Here is a 15,072-nt window from a genome sequence, read left to right as displayed (position 1 = left end):
GGCAGGTGGCCACATCACTTTTTGCAGGCCTTTCACTGCGTAACTCAGGGCGCCTCCGTTCTCATCAAAGCTGTTCCTGATTTGTATATTTATGATAACATTTTTCTGGCTGATGTAGGAGAATGTTGTGAGCCAAGGCCATGTCACCCATGTGGAGGCCATCAACAGAGTTGGCCATTGGGTTGGTGCCTTGCAGACTTGGATTTACTGGTACAGGAAGGCATCTGCCTATGCAGGCATGCCTCACTTTGCATAGCTGCTGTCCCAAGAACTTGGTGCTGTTCTATGCCATGGTTTTAGGATCTACCCAGCCGGTGCCAGTCTGTCTCTTCTGGAACATTTCTGTGACGGCTGTCATAGAAGCAGAGAGAAGCCAGCAAAGGGCTGGGATTCATGGCATGTTAGAGCCTTCAGGCTGGAAGGACCCTTCACAGTCTTCTGAGCGCCCATCCCTGACAACCTCTCGGTGGTCCTTCCACAGACCCATGCTCATCCCCTACCACACAGCTCTTGGGCTCTGACAGCTGTTCTGATGAGAAAAGCCTTTCCACTCCTGACCCCAGGCTGTTTCTTTGTGGCCCTGGTCCCAGGATGTCCATGGTAGGACCCTCATCTCTTCTTCTTTAGAACAACAATCAGCAAGTTGGAGGGACCTCAGAGGCCTATCCATTCCTGCCGGTGTAAAGACTTCTCTGGAACATCCTTGCAGGAGTGTCTGCCTTCTAGATTCCTTCCAATCTGGGGAACTCACCATTTGCTTGCCACTGTCCCTGGCTCTGTGACTGCCCAGAGACCCAGCTGCCAGGAGCAAAAGGGTCAGGGCCCTTCCTCTCTTCAGTGGGGTTGGGCCCCCACCCCCTACCCCAGGTCCCACCAGGAGCCTGGCTCCTGGGCATGAAATCCAAAGTGGTCCTGGGAGTTGTGGCTCCAGACCTGAGTCCTGAGTGTTGGGCAAGTTGGGAGCCCTTGGACCAGGATCAGGAGTGACTTGCTGAGGAAGCGACTTGCTTTGAAAGTCTTGCAAATCCATTCAGAACCCAAACAAGCACCTTAGCATGGGGTGGGGAGGGGCTGCAAGCTGATGGAGCCGACTCCTTTTGGGCTTTCCCAAGACTTTTAGACAAATTCCAGGAAGTCAGCTAAGCCCCAACCTCCCTTTTTCTAAGAAACGCAGCAAGTGTTTATAATGTTCTCTGGAACCTCCTTTTTAGGACATCAATAACACAGAGAGAGAGACGGGAACTCTTAATTGTTAGAACAAGAAAGGCTGCTGGCTCCTTGGCTGCTGTTCTGTTTTACAAACCCAAAGAGATCACTGTTCCATTTGCCTTTCACAGCCTTCCGGTGTTTACATCTTCTTCAAGATTCAACCACTGTCTGTGTGTCTGGTGAAGTGTGTGGAGAGTCACAGCAGGCTCAAGTCAGACTGGCTGCCTTTTCCATGTGCTGTTACCTGAGCAGATTCCTTAATGCCTCTGGTCTTTGGATTCTTGCCTAGTAATGCTAGAATCTCCTTTGGGGATATTGCAAGGTTTAAAAGAGTTAACTCATAAAAGCCATTTCAGTTTGTACATCAAGAGTGGGTAAAAGTGTCTCAGACTAATGTTGGCTTATTGTTGTGTTTATTATTTTAACACTTGCCACTGATGTAGGGTTTTACTGGTCAGGGATGATAAATAAGGAAGTGAAGGTGGGAGAGGTCAGATTATTCACCCAAGTCACGTGGCTAATAAATAAGTGACACATACCAGGTGCTCCACCCACTTCCCAGTGCTTCCTGCTTGGACCAGGCAGATATCATCCTGGGACACCTCACATTCTCTGAGCCCTGCAGGGGGCTTACAGGGCCTCTCTTCTCATAGATGCCCAGAAGTGCGAGCTCATCTGCCAGTCAGAAAATACAGGGGACATAGTCTTCATGAACCAGGTGGTCCACGATGGGACACGCTGCAGCTACCGGGACCCCTACAGCGTCTGTGCCCGTGGAGAGTGTGTGGTGAGTGGCCCCTCGGGGCTGCCCACTTGCCACCAGCCCCAGGACAGTGGAGGGCTACATTGCCTGTCCCTCCTGCTTCTCCCTTTGAAACAAATATCCCCTCCCCCTTCCTACCCATGATACCCCTTTGGTCCTCAGCCTAACCCAGGGATGCTGGAAAGGGCTTAATGCTAGTCCCATTTGTGGGGAGAAGTCTGGGTTGGGTTTAAGACTTTGCCTGTGTCCCTTGGTGGTTTGTGGCTGAGCCCCCATCCAGTATGCTTCTTGGTTCAAGGTTCCTTTTATCTGGGGCCCGGGGACCAGGGAGGGAGCCAAGGGCCACTGGCCCTAGGGTGATGGGGGGCCTGGGTGCTGCCTCCTGCTGACCTCACCTCTGGTCTTAGCCTGTCGGCTGTGACAAGGAGGTAGGGTCCATGAAGGCAGATGATAAATGCGGGGTCTGTGGAGGCGACAACTCCCACTGCAGGACTGTGAAGGGGACGCTGGGGAAGGCCTCCAAGCAGGCAGGTGAGCAGGCTGGGGCTGGGGGGATGACCAGAAACAGCTGGGGTTCTGGCTCAGCCAGAGTTCCTAGTACCTGAGCTGTCCTTCAAATGGCCCCCTCTTTCCTGGAGCCAGGCCACAGTTTAGGGTGGGGGAGAAGCCTATCTCCAGACCTTCCTATGCTTCCCATTTGGTCACCTTACCTTTGAGGCATGCAATTGCTAGAGTTTGGGCCTGGAATTTAGAAACTCCAGGAATATATTGGGATGGGAGTTCAGTCATCTCTTTGGCTCTGGGATTGTTAAGGGAGTGAGGGGTCCAGTCTCAGACTAGATGTAATTTTCTTTTCCTCTCTCACTTATTTTTTTAAAATCTGTGTTGCTTCTTATTTTGAACTCTTGGTATCTTTGAGTTCCTTGATTTCCTTCCCTACCTCTAGTCTGGCCGAACCTACTGTTGAACAGGGTAAGATATTAGTCCTTTACACTTTAGTATGAGTTAGATCCATTTCTTCTTTGATGATGTTACAGCTTTGCCTGCCCTTTCCTTGTGGGAGGACAGCTAGGGCTCTGAGAGAGGGTTGTTTCTAAGCCTCAGGCTGGGAGGGCCCTGGAGACTCAGAGTAGCTATACTGAATCTTCATATCCTATTTCATCTAAATCTCTACATTAGCTTATGATGTAAGAAGAAAAAGGGAAAAAAATCAAGAGAGAGGAATCGGATCGAGAAGGTGGGAAATAACAACTAACACACACGCACACAGCTTTAGTTCATGGGCACTTTAAGCTGGTGTATCTTACTTGCTCTTATCAGCAGTGCCTTATAGAGAAGTGCCCATCCTTATTTTATAGATAAGGAAACTGAGATTCCTGGATACTCAGGGGGTCATGGGGGACGCTGGGTGTGGGCCCACCAACTAGGATGCTCACTGCTTTTCTGGATACTCCTCTGTGACAGGAGCTCTCAAACTGGTACAGATCCCTGCAGGTGCCAGGCACATTCAGATTGAGTTGCTGGAGAAGACCCCCCACCACATTGGTGAGTACTGGAATGCTGGAAAAGGGACCTATCTTAGGTTCATGGGACCTAGGGGCAGAGGAATATATTCTAATGCAGGGGGGTTTCACAACTTTGAAAAATGTCAGTGAACCACTGTTTATTTCATTTTTCTGTGGGTCATCAATTTGGGGTGCCCTTAGCTGGGTGCATTTTCCACTTGTCTGCCTGGACTCCCTCATGCAAATGCAGTTCGCTGGTGGGTCTCTTGGGGTCTGGTTGGTCCTGCTGTCAGCTGGGGTCACAGGGCCATGTCCCCAGCAGGCAGCCCAGGATTATTCATGTGGTGTCTCAGGAGAGAGAAGGGTGTGCAAGCACTTTTCAAGCCTTGCCTCTCATCTTGCTTTCTAACGTCCAGTGGGTTATGTGTGTCTCATGTCCAAGCCCACGGGGTGGAAACACCCTATCTCTTGACGGGAAAAGTGGTGAAATCACATTACAAAGGTGTGTGCATACAGGAATAGGAGGCATTTGTGTCATTTTCACATGGCACAAGAGTCTACTGCATGGACTCTTAAATTATTGTCATTATAATAATACTTAAACACATAGTTACTAGACTAGATGGCTGCCCCTATACTTACAACGGTATACAACTATCAACCTAGGACCGGTGAAAAGTTAGCACCCCTTCCCCCTGGAACTAAATGTTCTACAATATTCACAGCAGCATTATTTACAATAGCTAAGACATGGAAGCAGCCTAAATGTCCGTCAGTCAACATTTGGATCAAGTTGATGTGGAATATTACTCAGCTATAAGGAATGGGGAAATGCAACCAAATGATGCCTCAGAAAATGGAGAGAGTCTGAGAAAATTATGTGCAGTAAAGCAAGTCAGATTGATAAAAACAAATACTGGGTATTTACATAGCAGATGATTTGCTAAAGTAAAATACTTATAAGAACTTGTGGACATTAATAAATACCATGGAGGTTCAGAGGGAGCAGGCAGGAAAGGAACAAGGGCACACGAGGGATGAGAGGGGAAAAAATGTTCTTCATTTTTGAACGATCAGGTTCTGACACAATTTTTGGCACGACTGGTTATAAATAAGCTTTGATTTAAATGACACGACAAAATAAAATTAGTGCCCCCAAATAAATCAATAAAATTCAAATTAAGAACATTATGTAATAGGAGAGATTTTTTGTTTGTTCATTTTGTTCTGGTATTGCTGAAACTAAATCAGCAGTCAGTCAAATAAATGAACATCTCCAGAATAAGCAAGTCCATAGAGACAGAGCGTAGCTTACTGGTTGTCAAGGAAGTGATGGAGGGATTGGGTGGCAGGGAATGGGCACCGATTGTCAGTGGGTCTCAGATTTCTTTGAGGGGTGTTGCAAATGTTGTGGAATCAGATAATGGCAGTGATTGTACAACCTTGTGAACATACTAAAAAAAATCATTAAATTGCACACTTTCAAGACTGAATTGTGAATTGTATCTCAATTTAAAACCTGAGCATGGTTTGGGAGTAGGTGGGACAGGCAGCTGCCTTCATGTTGGGCAGTGGCTGGTTCTCCCACACTCTTGAACCCCTTAAGGAAGTGCCACACACCTACCATTTATTAAGTGCCTCCTGCGAGTCATGCACTGTGCCTAGGTCTTTACCGGGATGAACACCTATAATTCTCCTAAGAGTCCCATGGTGGGGTGGGAATGGGGCATTGCTTTTATACTCATGGGAGTGCAGCCCTCTTATAATGATAGGTACAACTATCATTCCCATTTTGCCAATGGTGAAACTGAGGCAGCTTAGGGAGGCTGTGTAACTTCCCCACAATCTATCTGACTCTACAGCCTGTACTCTTAAACTTCATGCTTTGCTCTAGAAATTCTAAAGGGGGCATAATCCCCGAGGACTGAGCAGTCAAGGGTTTCATGGAAGAAGGGAGAATTGTGCTGAACCTTAACTAGGGTGGCAATTAGTCAAGCGAGAAGACAGTGAGGGTGGTGGGGTAGGTGCACCAGGATCCAGAGGCAGAATTGGGGTGGGGGGAGTGTGGTGACCTGTCTGATGGGAAGGGCTCAGCTGGGAAGGAGTGACCTGTCTGATGAGGGGCCTCCTGGGAAGGCCTTGAAACCCCTGAGGAATCTGATGTGTGCTCCTGTGAAAGGGAACAGAAATCTGTGTGTGTCTTCTCCCCCTGGCCAGCGGTGAAGAATCAGGTCACAGGCAGCTTCATCCTCAACCCCAAAGGCAAGGAAACCACGAGTCGGACCTTCACCTCAATGGGCTTGGAGTGGGAGTACTCGGTGCAGGACGCCAAGGAGAACCTCAAGACCAACGGGCCCCTGCCTGAAGCCATCGCTGTCCTGGTGAGCCCCACTATTTGTGGCAGCCCCTGCCTACCCCCTTGCTGCTCTAGCCTGTCCCCCTAGTTCACAGTCTGCTGCCATACTGGCTTGGGCCTGGTGGAAATCCTCTCTTTCTAGTATCATCAGGGGCCTGGATAAGGTCAAGGTAGCTCTCTGCTCAGATGCTGGCAGGATGACAAGTGAAAAGAGGAAAATAAATGTTTGTCTCACTATCAGATCAGAAACACCACACAGTGTCTGTTCTCCTTAACGAAGGGTCAGAAATGGGGCTGGGAGGAGTGGGAGAAACCTGGGCTGGTTCCCGGTGGTTCCTGGCATCTGCGGCATTGTGGCATTGCCAACAAGTAAGTCCAGGGCTGGTTTCCTGTGACTTCCAGGGCAACTGACCTAGGGATGCCATCTGGTACTGCTGGTCCTTGAGGACCACCATCATGCCTGGGACCCACCGCTACCCATACCTTTCTCTTCCTAAACCATAGGCCAGGGCTCATGGAGCAATGACTGCTAACCCAAAAGACCAGATCAGGAGGGGCCCTGGCTGCAGTGCCCTTGGCGCTGGCCCATGGAGGGACTGGGGGCAGGTTCTGTTCCTGATGATGCCCTCACCACTTGGGGAGTCCTGAAGGACAGGGTCTGAGGCCTACTTAGGGTCTGAGGCATTTTAATTAGATCCTATGCATATTTTCTATTCCCCCTATATTTATCAGTCACCCAAACATCTCTTGGTTTTCAATGAGGGTTTTGAATTCATTCAGTGGGAGTGAGAATAGTCTCTTAGATTAATAATGCTAGGACAACTGGATATCTACATGTAAATGAATGAAGCTGACCCCTGCCTCACATTACATATAAAATTAACTCAAATCGAAAACTTATATATAAGTTTATATTATTATAAGAACTAAATAATATTATATAATATTATTATAAGAACTAAAACCATAGAACTGTTAGAGAAAACAGAAGGCTACATCTCATGACCTTGAATTCTTAGATATGACACCAAAAGCATGAGCAACAAATTAAAAAATAGTTAAATTGAGCGTCATGGAAATTGAAAATATTTGTACATCAAAAGACATTGTTAAGAAAGTGAGAAGACAGCCTGGGAGAAAATATTTGCAATCATAAGGCTGATAAGCCTCTAGTGTCCAGTGTGTTTAATAGACCATCTTTTAGAAACAGGAAGTATGGATGCTCTGCTCACTGGGGCAGACCAAAGGATACAGTTCCTTTGTTAGAACTTAGGCCTGGCACACACTGGGTGCTTAGCTTCAGTTTGCTGAGTGACTGCTAGTGTGAATGGTCTCCTGGGCCACACTCAGTGCTGCCCTCCTCCTGGCTCTCACAGGCTCTGCTTCTGGCCTGTGTCCTTCCCTTTCACCCCTCCACCTCTGCTCGCCTTGTTTCTCTGTTCTCCAGTCCTGTGCCACCTCCTCCATCTCCCTGCAGGTGCTCCCTCCGGCTGAGGGTGGCCCCCGCAATAGCTTGGCCTACAAGTATGTCATCCATGAGGACCTGCTGCCTCTTATTGGGAGCAACAATGTGCTCCTGGAGGAGACGGACACCTATGAGTGGGCACTCAAGAGCTGGGCCCCCTGCACCAAGGCCTGCGGAGGAGGTACCAACTGCCCCTGCCAGCAGTCCTCACCACCCAGCTGCCTGTGTGGGCAGCCTAGGGCCTCTCAGCAGGAGAGGAGCAGGAATGGCTGGGGGGAAAATGTCTCCACTTAACATAACCCCAGCTCATACCTCAGATTCTCTTTAAAAATCTCTGGGGCGTAGAGCCTTTAGGATGAGGGCGGTATGCCCCAGAAGGGCTCACCGGCCGTGTGGATACTACACCGGGGCTCATGAGATGGACTGATCAAGGAAACAATGCCTTGGGCAGGAGGGAGGCAAAGGTACAGGGAGATGGGATTACCCTCTAGGGTCTCTAGAGTTTACCTTCCTGGAGGCCCCAGGCTGGGCAGCAGCAGAACCCCATGCAGCTTGCCCTCTCCACAGGTATCCAGTTCACCAAATATGGCTGCCGGCGCCGCCGAGACCACCACATGGTGCAGCGGCACCTGTGTGACCACACGAAGAGGCCCAAGCCCATCCGCAGGCGCTGCAACCAGCACCCGTGCCCCCAGCCTGCGTGAGTGCTCCTAAGGGAGGATTAGGAGCCCGGTTCCATGCCCCTAGGTGTCACAGACCCTCTCTCAGTCCTGGTCCCAAGTGGAGAGGTGCAGCTGAGCCTGCTTCCTCCAGCACTGCTGCTCAGAGGCGCTGGCCATTGCAGGCAGGACTCCCAGGAGGAAGATGCTTCCTTTGTTATGTCTCTCTCTGCATTCTTTTACAGATGAGGAAACCAAGGCCCAATTTGGGCACACAACTTCCCCCAATGTTTGAGGGAAGGGGTTCCATGGAGGTGAAGTAAATTTCACTGCTTGAGGCTCCTGGCCCCAGGGCAGGACTCTGTGCACCACCTCCTCGCAGCCCACCCATCTGGGGCCCAGGGCCACAGCCTGGTCTGTGGAGCTCCAGCCCTGATGAGCCCCTAGCTGGGATTCCCTGGCAGGAAGATACAGGTGCTTGTGAGAATAAGGCCATGTTCTCAGGGTGATTTGTAGGGGACTTCAAGGAATGGCATGAGTTGTGACTTGTGGAGGGTTCCAGGTCAGGCTTCTGAGTCTGTCAGAGCCGGCTCCCAGACTTCTTCTGCCCCACCAAGCTTTAATCACCCCCTGGCAGGGCCAGTAGGACACTATAGAGAGCAGGGTCCATTTCCACCTTCACGGAGGCCCTTCCCAGAGCAGCTGGCCGTCAGCAGCTCCTGTCTCCTCAGGCTGGGGGACCCCAAGGCCAGTTGTATGATCAGGACCAGCGTGGTAGCTGGTGACCAGCTCAGCCTCTTTGTGCCTGGCCATGATCCCCAACCCCCAAGTCTTCCATGATTTTCTGTTATGTTTTGCTTTACGTAGTTATTCCCTTACACATGTCTGTGAACCTGGAGCATGGGGGACCCACTACTCTGCTTGGGTGTCCAGGCAGGTCCCCTCAGCTTGTTTCCTTACCCGTAAAATTGCCAAATGAAGTTTGAGGGCTTTTTGGTTTTGTTTCGTGAAGAAAGGGGTTGGCTGGAAAAGCCCTGATTTACTAAAAGATGCCTCAGGAAACTAAGAGAGGAATGGGAGTCGGGGCTGCCTTCCCCACCCCACTAGGGAAGTGTTGCTATGTCTAATTCATCCAGCGGGCATATGCGCAAGATGCTGTTGGAAGTTGCTTTGTGACTTAAAGACACTTGAAGACTCTCAGCTGATAGTGCTACAGCTGTGTGGATAGTGATGGAGACAGTCTTAGTGCCTGCATTTATTGCATCGCTACTGCAGGCCAAGTGCTGTATGTAATCACAGGCTTTCATTGTGTTAACTGATAGTGATGTCTCAATAATAGTTAGACAAAGAGTTTATTAGGTAATAAGTGAGGCTTAAAACTCAGGAAGCAGTCCCACAGATTTTACTCCATGAGAGCTATTCCAATAAATACAAGTTGGAATTTAGTTTATAAGTAGGAACAGTGAGTCATTGACATTAAAAATGTAATTATTCTTGATAGGAGGGACTTCTAATTCCAAGTTGTCTTGACCTAAAGATATGTTGATATTAGAGGAAGGCCATGCAGGATTTAATTTCCTCTTTTCTAAAGAAACACTGCAGAGATGCAAAGGCTGGGTACCCGTTGTTAAATTTTTTTGGCTCCTTGGTCATTAGTGGGGGTGAAAGCACTGGCTTTACCTGCAGGCATCAGATTTTGTATAACTGTCAGACTTAAGTCTTAAGTTTGGCTTTCTAGGCTGGGAAATTGTACAATATATTCACAATTGTGCCAAGATCCCTGGGGAGAGAGTTCTAATATACAGTTTGTGATTTTCATCTGTTCTGTGCACTGCTGTAGCTCAGTACCTAGGACAGTGCCTGCACAAGGTAGACACAAATATTTATGAAATGTCTAGAGAATCCTGATGTGAAGACAGGGTAGCTTAGGCTTAGAGGGGTTAATAGCTTGCTCAAGGACATGCAGGGCAGCAGGATTTAAATATGCATTATACCCATTTTTTGGATAGGGAGACAGAGGAGAGAGTAGTGACTTTCCTGAGGTCACACAGCCCAGCAGCTGCAGAGCCACGTTACCTGGTCCCAACCCACTCTGGTGCCTTCCTATAGTGGTTCTGGAGATCCCACCCACCCTCCACTTCCCACCCTCTCTGTTTCCAGCTGGGTGACAGAAGAGTGGAGTGCCTGCAGTCGGAGCTGTGGCAAGCTGGGGGTGCAGACTCGGGGGGTGCAGTGCCTGCTGCCCCTTGCGAATGGTACCCATAAGGCCATGCCAGCCAAGACCTGCCCTGGAGATCGGCCAGAGGCCCGGAGGCCCTGCCTTCGGGTACCCTGTCCAGCCCAGTGGCGGACGGGAGCCTGGTCCCAGGTGAGTTGTCTGAAGAGTGTGGGAGGGGCTGTGCCAACTGGGCACCCATTCTCTGGGGGTCTGGGTGTAAGAAGTTCTGTGAGATCTGGTGTTTCTACAGGCAGTCTTTCTGGTTGATTTTTTCTTTCTATATCTGATCTGGTTTTTCTCAAAACTCTGCCAAACAGCTCTTACATAGCCTGGGCCCTGGCTCCAGGCCAAACCTTTACCTCCATTATTCCCTATCCTCTGTAACCCTTATGCCACGCTATGAGGTATGGGCTAATATCCTTTTGTTACAGATAAGCAACTTAAGGCACATCCTTGCACTTAATAATATTTTCTTATCACCAATTATGTGCCAGGAAAACTGTAGAGCTAAGAATGCCAGGAATCCACATCTACCAGACAGACCTGGTTCGTGTCACATGGAGCTCAGAGGCCAACAAGGGAGACTTAAGAGAGACCTAAGGGACAAGTAAATGAATAATAAAACCATTTCAAATTGTAGTTAAAACTGGGTGGGCAGTAAATAGTACTGCAATCTTGAGTCTGGGGTGGTCAAGGAGGGCTTCTCTGAGGAGGTGACATTTGAGCTGAGAACAGAGGAATGAGCTGTAGGATGATCCTGCCCCATAATCCAGGCCCTGAGGCCCCCTGAAGTTATGTGGGGTGGTGCATGGCAACAAGTTTTATGATACACAAAATATTTAAGGACCCAGGCACAGGTGACGCATAGTGGATCCGTTGCAGTGCTGGAATGGAGCGCCGGAGGACACCTTCCAAGCCAGGGTGAACCATTTAGGTGGTGGAAAAGTACTGTTTACTGCCTGGCACAGGAGCATCAGCCAGTTTGATGCTGTGTTCTAGGGCTGTTGAGTCCTTGCATGTCCCTCAGGTCATGGGGATTTGGCACCCTTCTCTGCACCCTTTCTTCCCTGGCCATTGACTGCCTTTGGAGCTCATTGACCCCCTCTTCTTTCTCTCCCCTTACCCTCCGTGACCAATGGGCCTGACCTGGCCCTTACCTGGTCCTGGCCCACCCATGACAGTGTTCAGCCACCTGTGGAGAGGGCATCCAGCAGCGGCAGGTGGTGTGCCGGGCCACCTGCGCAGGGGACAAGCCAGACTCCGTCCAGGTCTGCAGCCTGCCCGCCTGTGAAGGTGAGCAGGATAGGAGCGGGGGAGGCCCCCGTTCTCTGGCCTAGACCGGAGACCCAGCCCCACTTACTCCTGGCCCCCTAGAAATCCCAAATACTAGAGCTGCTTCTCCCCACCCATAGGAAATCTCCAGAACGCCACCATGAAGGCTGACATCTGGGAACTTGTGACCGCAGAGGGGCAAGAGGTGTCACAGTCTGGGCCCCCACATCTTATTCACAAGATACCATCAAGTAAGTATATCTCTGGCCCCCACTGCCTCCCCAACCTTCTGGCGGGGACGGCATCACAAGCAAGGGCCATGCAGTGGAGCAGACCAGCTTCCAGTCTGACCTGAGAGCTTGGCCTCCTGGGACCTCAGATTCCTCAGGTGTGAGGTGGGATCATGCTCATTCCTTCGCTGTGACTCCAAAATGCAGAAAGCTGCAAATTTCCCTAAGTTTGATGGAAACTCATTTGGCAGCAAAATCTGACCTAACTAACAAGTTTCCTTCACAGGAACATTGCTATATGTAGTTGGAAAGAGAGTCCCCATTCCTACTGGGATGTCATGTAACAATATGAATACATGGGTATGCATATCGTTACTGCTCTAGCCCAAAAGTTCTGGATTCGGAATCATATCTAGTTCTAAGATTTTTGGATAACATTTGTAGATCTGAGCTGCCTTCACAGGGCTGTTGAGAGAATCAAATAAGGCATCCTGCCAAGCTGTCAACTAACAATAAAAATACTAATTGCTCTCTGCCTCACGATCAGGAGTCCATCAGTCTGTCTGTCCATCCATCCATCCATCCATCCACCCTTCCAGCCACTCATCTATCCACCCATCCACCTCTCTATCCATCCATCCGTCTACCCGTCCACCTGCCCACTTGTCCATCCATCCACCCACCTATTTATCAATCCATTCATCTCCCATCCATCTATCCTAATTTTTCTTCTTTACTTCCCCCCTTCCTTTTCTTTTTCCATTAATAAATATTGGCTGAGCACCTGCTGTGTACCAGGCTTTATGTTCTATGTCCCCTTCCTCCATTCCTTCTCTCTTTTCCTTCCTCACCTTCTGAAGGGCCAGTGTCTGACAAGATGAGTAGCAGAAAAATCATGTGACCTTGTGCAAATCCCTGAACCTCTCTGAGCTCAGCAAACTCATCTGTAAAATAAAGGGGCGTGACTAAGTATCCTCAAAGGCTCTTCTGGCTCCTGCTGCCCTGCTCCTGTGCTGAAGCTCAGGCTGTGCAAGTCCCTGGTTTCCTTCCCATTTCCTCCCCAGTGCACAGGGTGGGACTCCGATTCTAAGATTCTGGCACCATCTAGCGGCCAGTGACTTCCAGTTTTTCTAGGCTTCCTCCTATTCCTAACTGCCTCCTCCTCCCCTCCTGCTTTCCTGTCTCCTCCCTCCCTCGCTCATTCCCTTGCTGTTGTGCACATAGAACTTAGTAACAAGCAGAGCTTCTGCCTGCACATTGCCTGGAGAGACTTACTTGGAGTTACCACAAAACAGAAGCGCATTTTAGATTATATTTTAAAGTACGCAAAACTACTATAATGAGCACCACTCAGTGCCAGGAACTTTATAAATGTTATTTATAATGACAATGTTATTATTCATTGATAAATGTCAGGGTTACCCCCCTTTACAGAAGAAACTAGAGTTGGAAAGTTTAAGTGACATGCCTAAGGCCTTGTTGCTTTTAAGTGATAGAGACTGATTGGAAGCTGAATCTGCCTGAATCCAAATGCCTTGCTGGAGGGTTTATTGTTTCAAATGTGTGCTGACTGGAGACAGGATTTTGAATCTGTTTGTCTCATGGATGAGTTACCTGGGCATTTGCTGGCTCTGGCTGAAGTGGATCAAACTCCTCTGGGTGAAGTGGGAGAGAGCAAAGTCTCCCACTTCTATCTGGCAGGGTTCCCACCTTGCCGCAGGCTAGACTATACCAGTGCCCAGGCTACTCCCGACTTGTCCAATCTCTCTGTTGTAGGAGGAAGGTAGAAGCTTTTGGAAGCTTCCAGGTCATTCCAGTTTGCTGCCAAGTCTGAGGACTAATGTAGGGCTGTGACTCTCATATTTTTGCATGCCCTGGAATCACCTTGAAGGCTTTATTAAAGCACAGAGCTACCATCCTTGGCCTCCCCACCCCTAGCATTTCTGATTTAGTAAGTCTGTGGGGTCTGCGAATTGGCATTTTCAACAAGCTTCAGGTGATACCTGCTTGGAGAGCCATAGCTCTAAGGGGTCCTCTCTCTACCAAATCACAAGGGCTCTTACTGGGGCTGGTTCTCCTGTCAGGTAGCCTGTAGCCCCCTGGAATAAAGCCCTCCAGCAGGAGATAGCAGGCCTGTAGCTGGTGGGTTGAGTGGGAGGTGGGGGCCTGTATCCTTGCTGATGGGCTTCTCCCAGCATTGGTCCTTGTGTCATGTGTGCAGCGGAGCCCTGCGTGGGGGACAGGTCCCTCGTCTGTCAGATGGAAGTGCTCGATCGTTACTGTTCCATCCCTGGCTACCACCGGCTGTGCTGTGAGTCTTGTACCAAGAAGGCCTTGGGCATGGATGTGAGCCCGGACCCTAGACTGTCCTCACTACCACCCTTATCCACTCCTGGGACCTCCATGCCAGGACCTATGGTCCCTCCAGATACTGTGGAGTCCTCTGGGAGACCAACAGGATCAGACGGCCGTCAGCATAGCCGACCCACACAGCTCCCAGAACCTCTGGACACAAGCACCCCAGTGACGCAGCACCCCTTTACTCCCCAGAAACATGGCCCTGGAGCATTCTGGGGCACATCCCCAAGCACCTCTGGGGGGCAACCTTGGAGTTGGACAGGGTCACCTATACCAACTTCTGACAATAAGGAGCAGCTCAGGGAAGACCCAGAGCACTTGGGCACCGGCATGCCCACCACCTCCCCAGTCACATGAGCCTCCTAGCCTAGTCCACCAGTCATGTTTACACTCTGCTGCCCCAGAGACCCCAATTCAGAGAACACACAGCGGGGCAGGACAAGCACAGTCTTCCTTTTAAATTATTTGCCTACTTGGTGTTCTAGTTTGGGGCTGTGACACTTTTTACCCTATAAAGAAGGGGTTTAAGGCAAAAAAAAAAAAAAAAAGATCAGGGAAAGCCCCAACAAGAGATACCTCAGCAAGCAGCCCAGGAGTCGAACCTCTCCGAGACCCCTGTCTATCTCTCCTTCCAGGGGAGGGCCAACGAATGCCCCCTCTTCATAGCCACTGAACCCTGGGCAGAGCTAAAGCCCCACACTGGACCCATCAGCTACCTGCCTTGGCCAGAACTTGTGAGGATTCCTGTGGAGGCCCCATCTGTTGGGCTTTCTGCTCAGAGAGGCAAAGCAGGACCTGGGAAGGGGAGGGGAGCATTCACAGGGCATTCTGAGAGGAAGGGGCTAGGGGAGAATGTAGTTGTGAGGACCTGGCTGCAGGGCTGGCGTAGGTCGAGCCAAGTTATCCCCATTCTTCATAGAGACAGTTCCACACAGCTCTTCCACACAAAGGCAAGGAGCAGAGTCCAGCTTGCCTTTGCTGGTTGGGGGGCTGTGTCCAGGTTCAGCTCTGCCCCTGCAGATGGCACTTTCTGTTAC

General features: G+C 49.9%; 1 protein-coding gene across 2 annotated transcripts in view; it reads left to right on the top strand.

The window, feature by feature from the left end:
• Positions 1-14,392, top strand: part of ADAMTS14 (ADAM metallopeptidase with thrombospondin type 1 motif 14) — a gene marked incomplete at both ends in the record, with an annotated part of 69,584 nt that extends 55,192 nt beyond the window's left edge. For both annotated transcript variants that reach the window (XM_084245674.1, XM_084245673.1), the window contains 10 exons: positions 1,863-1,996; positions 2,380-2,503; positions 3,437-3,517; positions 5,695-5,858; positions 7,311-7,479; positions 7,866-7,998; positions 10,118-10,325; positions 11,357-11,468; positions 11,588-11,698; positions 13,899-14,392. In XM_084245674.1, coding sequence (XP_084101800.1) covers positions 1,863-1,996; positions 2,380-2,503; positions 3,437-3,517; positions 5,695-5,858; positions 7,311-7,479; positions 7,866-7,998; positions 10,118-10,325; positions 11,357-11,468; positions 11,588-11,698; positions 13,899-14,392 — 1,730 coding nt within the window. The remainder of the gene's footprint in view (positions 1-1,862; positions 1,997-2,379; positions 2,504-3,436; positions 3,518-5,694; positions 5,859-7,310; positions 7,480-7,865; positions 7,999-10,117; positions 10,326-11,356; positions 11,469-11,587; positions 11,699-13,898) is intronic.
• Positions 14,393-15,072: the final 680 nt, after the last annotated feature.

The sequence above is a fragment of the Talpa europaea genome (genome assembly GCF_964194135.1).
Source record: "Talpa europaea genome assembly, chromosome: 10".
Classification (NCBI taxonomy): Eukaryota; Metazoa; Chordata; class Mammalia; order Eulipotyphla; family Talpidae; genus Talpa; species Talpa europaea.
This window is presented reverse-complemented; position numbering and strand designations above follow the sequence as displayed.